Source organism: Choloepus didactylus, chromosome 13 (assembly GCF_015220235.1).
Source record: "Choloepus didactylus isolate mChoDid1 chromosome 13, mChoDid1.pri, whole genome shotgun sequence".
Classification (NCBI taxonomy): Eukaryota; Metazoa; Chordata; class Mammalia; order Pilosa; family Megalonychidae; genus Choloepus; species Choloepus didactylus.
Genome location: NC_051319.1, coordinates 97734422 through 97741949, shown reverse-complemented (window position 1 = coordinate 97741949; position 7528 = coordinate 97734422). Strand labels below are relative to the sequence as shown.

At 47.4% G+C, this 7528-nt stretch overlaps 1 protein-coding gene across 1 annotated transcript; it reads left to right on the top strand.

Moving 5' to 3' along the window:
* Window positions 1–482: 482 nt before the first annotated feature.
* On the top strand, window positions 483–6693 carry MSX2 (msh homeobox 2). The gene is made up of 2 exons (XM_037801637.1): window positions 483–971; window positions 4939–6693. Exons 1-2 carry the CDS (start codon window positions 593–595, stop codon window positions 5361–5363), a joined length of 804 nt encoding a protein of 267 aa, XP_037657565.1. The 5' UTR covers window positions 483–592; the 3' UTR covers window positions 5364–6693.
* Window positions 6694–7528: the final 835 nt, after the last annotated feature.

The following is a 7528-nucleotide window of genomic DNA, read 5'->3' as shown; positions in this document are numbered from 1 at the left end:
TCTTCAGCGGGGATCCTGGGCCGAGTTTTTCAGGGCTGACTCGTAAAGGTGCAAAGTTAGCCCACTTCTGGCGCACAGTAGGCGCTTCATAAAATATTTCAGCCTAATAAGTTTACTTCACTTGCAAACTTTAAATGTGCCCGGGCAGTGAGAAGGGACGCGCGAGGTGCCTTTTAAAAAGGGGTCAAAAGAGAGAAGACGTGGGACTCAGCGAACTTCCTTTTTAAAGTAATCGGCCTTAATTACGCCCTGGACTTTTCAGTTTTGGTGTGATTATAACCCTTGAGGGATCGCCTAATAACAACTCTGACTGCTCCTGTAATTAACTCCTAATTTATTTCAAACAGAAAAAAAAAAAAGAAAAAAAAAAAAAGGCCCAGCCTCTTTCGGAGGAACCAATCGGAAGGGAGCGTCTGTGGCGTCAGCGTCAGGGCCGGCGCGGATTGGCTGAGCCGAGTCTCTCACTTCCCCTTGGAGGGGAGGCTGGCCTCCCGGCGCGCCCCTCCTGTTTCTCCCCTAAAAAAAGTTCAAGTCGCAGCTGTCGGGCTACGAGAGTAGCAGAAATCTGGGAGCTACCTAGGATAGAGGAGTCATGGCTTCTCCGTCCAAAGGCAAAGACCTGTTTTCCTCCGATGAGGACGGCCCGGTGATGGTGGCCGGGCCGGGCCCGGGGCCTGGGGGCGCCGAGGGGGCTGCGGAGGAGCGCCGCGTCAAGGTCTCCAGCCTGCCTTTCAGCGTGGAGGCGCTCATGTCGGACAAGAAGCTTCCCAAGGAGGCGTCCCCAAGGCCGACCGACAGTGCGTCCGCCGGGGCCACCGTGCGGCAGCTGCTGCTGCCGGGACACGGCGCCGGGGAAGCGCACAGCCCCAGGCCGCCGGTCAAACCCTTCGAGACCGCCTCGGTCAAGTCGGAAAACTCCGAGGACCGAGCGGCGTGGATGCAGGAACCTGGCAAATACTCGCCGCCGCCAAGTGAGTGAGCGCCGGGGCCGGAGACGGGGCAGGCGGGTGCGTGGGGTTCTGGAGGCAACTGGGAGCGGGTGTTCCAGGCTGGGGGTACCGAGGCCCCTTCTGCACTACGCGCCCGGGAAAGCAAGCCTAACTCTTCTTGGCCACTGGATATCCGGGGGTCCCGCGCGCCGACTGCGTCTAAGATAACCTTAGGGTAACATCAGCACAATCCGGATCCGGGATCCCTTCGCTATACAAAGTGATCCACATCGGAGCGCACTCGCCCGCCCGGGGAGGGCGAGCCCCTGCTGCGTTTGCTGGGTCGCTTGGGTTGTGGGTTTCTCCAGCCCGCAGCCCTGAGCGCTCTGGCCACGTACCTTATTTTTATTTCAACGTCCACCCGGTTCTCTTGTCTGGGGAGTGAGAGCATCCACGTTTAATGAGCACCCAAAAATATGTGCGAGGGACGAAGCGCCTTGTTTCCTTTCAGAATTCACCTTGCAAGGCGCATCCCGCTTTTAAAGATGAGCTAAGAGAAGTTTCACCCAGCATTGGGTAGAAATTATTACCTTTTGGGCGCCCCGCGAGCGTCTAAGCCGGATACCATGGAGGAATGGTGGCCGAGACTGATGCAGCGAGGAAATGTGTCCCCGTGGTGCCCGCAGCCAGCACCTGGCTTGCAAGGCTCTGAACTTCATCCCGAACAGGCTGGGTTCAGAAGTGCGGGGGGCTCTGCGGGGCTCAAAGTAACAGTTCACAGCACTTAGAGATTTGGTACTCATTAGTTTTCCATATCCTGCTAGAACCCCAAAGTGAAGGCAGAGGCACAAGGCCTGTGGTTATGCCCTTTTTCAGACGTGGACACCGAGGCCTTGAGAGGCCCGACTTGGTTGTCCCAGGTCAACAACCACCACGAAATGCAACATGGGGACCTGGTGTCCAAGCCCTGCTCTTCTGGGGTGCCCTGGCCGCCTTTGCTCCTCCTGCACAGAGATCAGGCACCTGCACCCCAAGTCCTGTCCAGTGGGACGGAGGGATGAGAGTCAGACCAAGGATGGCTCACATTTCTTCTCCAGTTTGGTATCCAGTTTTTGGCCCTGGACCCTTTTAACAATTTGAGGTCATTCCCCACACACAGCAGCTTTGATTCCCATCTTCTGGCCTTTTGATTTTTCCACTCCGTCACCCCACCTGCCTGCAGCACTGCACTGTACCCCTGGGAAAGAGAGGGAGACCAGAGAGTGTCATTCTCTGAAGCCCAGAGAACGGCACCTTTCTCCATTCCCATCAAGAAGCCTTCAGGACTGGCCAGGCACAGTATTTTGTGAGCAAAACAAGGCCATATACCCGGAGTCCTCTGGGGCTGCTGCCTCGGGCCAACTCCATCCACTCTGTTAGAAACTGGAAGACTGAAAGGGTGAGGAGATTAAGGACTCCAGGAATTTAAACTCAAGTTTGCACTGTGCTTTATAGCACTTTCCACCATGTTTTCTTATCTGATCTCAGTTTAGCAGTTGTGGGACTCTTGTTAGCAGACAGGAACTTATGGCAGGGTTCAGAAGAGTCTGTGCATACCGTGTTGCGTCCTGACCCCTCAAGAAAAGCTGGGGGACATTCAGTGATCCCTTACCAGGTGGTGAACCCGGCTCTGCGCTCTCTAGAATATTCTGTTCTAAAGTTTAGCACTTCGAACCATCCTGAGGGGTTGGTATTATTTACCCATTTTATTGACAAGCGCAACCGAGGCTCAGAAATGTTATGGGCCCTAATTTGTTTAACAAATATCAAGTGCTGGAACCTTCATAGGCCTGGGGCAATGCCAGCGGCACATCAAGGATTCAGGCCCTAAATAGAGCGGAGTCCGAGGTCAGAAGTCTCAGCTTTGTTCAGTTTCAGGGGTCTGCCACAGCAGTTCCGTCACTCCCTCCGTAAACATCCCTGCCCCGTACTTCAGCTTCCCAGTCTCTGTAAGCCAGCCACAGGCCCCAGTACGACCCTCTCGTGAGAAGAGCCTGAGATCCTGAGAAAGGATTTAATTTTGAAACAAAGTGGATCGTTGGTGCTTGAAGCTTGGAGGCAACTCGGAGTGGTGGGCCCCGGAGTGGTGGGCCCCCGGGGAGCTCCAAACCCTGGAGCCGCGGGCGGGAGGGAGGGAGCGAGCCACCAGCCCCAGCCTGGTTTTATTATTCACAGGAAGTAGGATAAATGCTGTTTTGCGTTGTAAAATCGCATCCTTCTTCCAGCTGATTTAAAATGGGGGGGAGCGCCTGGAGGAAGCATCATAGCTTTATGCCTTTGATAGGCATGTGCAGATAGACATGTGCAATTTCATAATTCAAATGCAAGTCCCAAGGAGCAGCCAGGAGCTTGGTCTCTGAGCCCAGACAACCTGGGTCCTCCCAAGAGCCAGGCCAGGTTGGTGAAGGGTGAGAATTCTGCAGGTCTCTGAGCCAGTCTCAGACAGTGTTGTTAGTTTATTTGTAAATTAAGTAGTTACCTTTGCTCTCTGGCTTAGGGACTAACTTATGTACCAGTTGACGAGTCCTGGTAATTTGTTATCCCTCTTCTCCCCCAGATTTCTGTTTTCTGATTGAATGCAGAATCCATTGCCTCTTTCTTTTTCAGTCAACTGACACTAGAACAAACCCATCTCTTAATGGAAATGGAGGCTGGGTTGGAACTTGTGCTGTGTCACCCTCAAGTATGAAGTGTAAACTCTTTCTTGGGCCACCAAAGTAACTAAACAAGAAATGTGACATTCTCCCCATGCGTACATTGGAGTTACTACTGTGGCTACATTTGGAAAATTAGCATAGCTCATAAAAGCCAAATGCGGAAAATTGTTTAGCACTGTAGCCCCACAGCTCCCTCACTTCCCCCCCCTTGAAGAAAACAAGCCTAAAGTTAGTTGATCCTCTAGAATCACAAGGGATGCCCAGTCTGAAGGCTTCCCTTAATTGAATGCATTTTAAACAGAGTCTGGAGGCTGTTGCCATATCTTTATTTTGCTTGCAATCCCCCCACCTTCTAAATTCTAGTGACAAACTAATCATTTACACATTTGCCCTAGACCATAGATTTGGTAAAGGAGATGACTAAGATGTCATCACATGCTCTCAATTCAGAGGCAGCACGATTTCCTCTGACATTTACATTTATGGGCAAGCTAATTTTTCCCTCCTTCTTAGTAAAGTTTATATTACAGAAGCACCCGGCCAAAAAACTTAGCCCACATACAGATCTGTAAAATGATGTTCAGATTTTTATAATCTGCAGGTTGGATGGAATGACAGCTGTGTGGCTCTTTATGGCATGGGGCTGCCCCCAAATCCAAAGATGCTATTAATTTACCACAGACCTTATCTGCACAATTATCCTTTATAAATATGCCGCAACAATCCAACTTTTCCTGTTTCGGGGTGGGGGGCGGGGACCAAGGGAAATGGGTAAACCGGTTCATAAGACCCTTTTCCTTTTTCCTTCTCATGTGTGATTATCTCAGCATCTCAGGGAATTGGGGATCACCATCAACCCCCCACCCCCACCCCACCCCATTTTAAAGACCAGTGAAATTAAGCTCAGAGGAGAGGGGTGGGGTTTATTACCCAGAGAACACTCAGCTCTCTTGATTTATGATGGCTGGTCTATTCATATATGTTCTCTTCCCACTATCTCTAATGCTGTTTGTTTTCCATCTAGAAAGTTCCATTACACCATTAAGTTCCCAAATTTTTTGTAAAAAAGACTTATTTTTTAGTGAAAAATTGTCTGTTTAAATATGATCTTTCTCCACGCCAGTCTCCACCCAAGACAGGCATGGTTTTGACAGGGGTATGTTGTTGAAAAAATGAAACCAAAAAATCCATATATTATATATATTTATCTTTTTAAGCTAAGTGCCATCACTTTAAAAAGGAGGCCTACCAGGACCAACCTGGAGGGAAAAGGCACTTTCTTTTGCTAATTCACTCCCCTCTCTGTTCTCCAGGACATTTGAGCCCTACCACCTGCACCCTGCGGAAACACAAAACCAATCGGAAGCCACGCACACCGTTCACCACTTCCCAGCTCCTGGCTTTGGAGCGCAAGTTCCGCCAGAAACAGTACCTGTCCATTGCTGAGCGTGCTGAGTTCTCTAGCTCTCTGAACCTCACTGAGACCCAGGTCAAAATCTGGTTCCAGAACCGAAGGGCGAAGGCTAAGAGACTACAGGAGGCTGAATTGGAAAAGCTGAAAATGGCTGCAAAACCTATGCTGCCCTCCGGCTTCAGTTTCCCTTTCCCCATCAACTCGCCCCTGCAAGCAGCATCCATCTACGGAGCCTCCTACCCCTTCCATAGACCTGTGCTCCCCATTCCGCCCGTCGGACTCTACGCAACGCCGGTTGGATATGGCATGTACCACTTATCCTAAGGAAGAGCAGATCAATAGACTCCATGATGGATGTTTTTATAAAGGGTTCCCTTTCCCTCTCCAAGAAAGCAGTACCAGCCCAGTACTCCTCCTTCTGCAAACCTTGCTTTTGCACCATCCTAAGCAGCCTAGGCCATCAGGGACACACGACATAGTTTGAATTTGTTCTTTAGGCTGGAGGCACCAAGCTACGTTTCCTTGGTGTCATCTTCCAGAGGCCCTGTTTCTTTCAGAAAGATTGGCTCTGACAGTTTTTGTATATAAGTATATATATATGTAATAAAATATAATACATTTTTATACAGCGACATAAAAATTCAAATTATTTTGAAAAGCAAAATTATATACATACATACATATATATATATATATACTTTTTCTGTATATTGCCTTCCTAAAGGAGACTGCTGAATTATTTTTTGTTTTTGTTTTTTGTCTTTTTTTTTCTTGGTAGGGGAAGACAAATTATTTGCTAAAAATGTGTCTACAAATTTGGTGATTTCAATTGGTTTGGTTGACTTGCTTACAGAAAGCAAATATTAGAATTAGACACAATGTGCATAGAAAGTAGATATGGATAGATTCCTCAGAGGGAAAGGGACACATCCCATTTTTGCATTTTTATATGCGTAAAAAAGCGCATTCAATACGGTCATACTTGGCCTAGTTTTTTCCCCTCTCTCCACATTGCTGAAGTTTTACTTTATTTTATTTTTTTTTCTTTTGGAAAGATCAGTAAAAGGGGGATGAGAAGAATCCTGAATGCCTGGGGGATAAGGTGGAAAAGGGGAGGACTTCCTAATTCCGCTCAAGGCTGTTGCTTAACTCCATTTCAGATAACTGGAGAGCGAAAAGTTAAAGGATGTCAGGAGGAATTGATGGTTTCAGAGAAATCCTCACACATTGCAAAGGTGATTTTTTGTATGTGTGGGAAGTGAAATTTTATGCTTAAGAAATGAAAATCTTGTAACCGCTACCTATTTGCTAAATATTCTTGAATACTTAATAGTGCAGAAAGAAAAAAAAATCATGTTCTCTCTGTGTGCGTAAACTATTGTGTGTGCTAAACTTATTAGAGAAACTTATATACTTTTCAATGTGTTGGGAGCAGAGGATAAAGCCTTGTTCTGACTTGCTAAAAATGGTGTTGACAGACAGCCCGTTTAGCTCCCTGGCATTTCACTCTCCTGTTCATTGGCATTGCCCTCCCCACCCTCGATATACTTGCATCCCTTTGAAAGGGTGCCTTGTACAATTATATATATTTTAATGAAGAGTTATTTCTTCTCTTATTCTGAATTAAATTAAACATTTGTTTTATTGCAGTAAAGTTTGTTCAATCTCACAATTATTTTAAGAGGTGCTCTTTGAACTCAGCTGGGCTTACCTCAAAAAATGCCACCCAGATGGGTGGGTTGGTATTTTTAATTATTATTTTAATGGAAAATCAATCTAGAGTTGTGGCCAGATTCAGCCAAGTGGGGGTGGGGGGCATTCAACTGAAAATACTGAAATAACTTTGACGTATTTGCTCTATCAGTCTGTGATACTTATGGGAAAGGAATGGAATTGTGATTAGAAGTTTCTCAAACTGCGGGAAAGGTGAGCTTGGAAGTGGCAAGGCAGAACTTGATGGCCAGAATCTGAGTAGTTTGCAGATAATCAAGGGAAAATCTTGAACTTGAAATCTTTCTGGCTACCAAACCTAAACAATGCAAAACAACAAACTTAAAGCTCAGGAAAAGGGACCTATAGATGAAACTAGTTAACTAGATGCTTTCCCTGGGTTGGGATGGCTGGCCCTTTCAGGAGTGTGTCAAATTGCACTCCATTTACCATTCCTTTCTCCTTCCAAGGAGATGGACCCAGAACGACTCTCTTTTCTGTTTAAAGGGGGAAGGTGATTCACTCAAGTCTTCTTTGGTACCCAGCCTCCATTTCTGCTAGACACAGATGGAGTACAGGCTTGGGGTTTGCACTAAAATAAAATGGTGAACGGACGGGGAAAGCTGAGGAGGATATTAAACTCGCTTTCTGTTGCGAAAATAAAGCAGAAGTGGCAGCGAACGATACCCTTCTGAGGTCTTGTTTTCGCACGGGAAGCCCCGGTCACCCTAGGAACCAGGCAGAAGAGATGTAAAAACCTGGGGAAATTTGCGTTTGGG

Excerpts from the sequence above, each read along its gene's own strand:
- MSX2 (XM_037801637.1), top strand. The coding sequence starts at position 593 with ATGGCTTCTCCGTCCAAAGGCAAAGACCTGTTTTCCTCCGATGAGGAC. Across the intron at positions 972-4,938 it reads CAAATACTCGCCGCCGCCAA|GACATTTGAGCCCTACCACC; the intron begins GTGAGTGAGCGC and ends TCTGTTCTCCAG.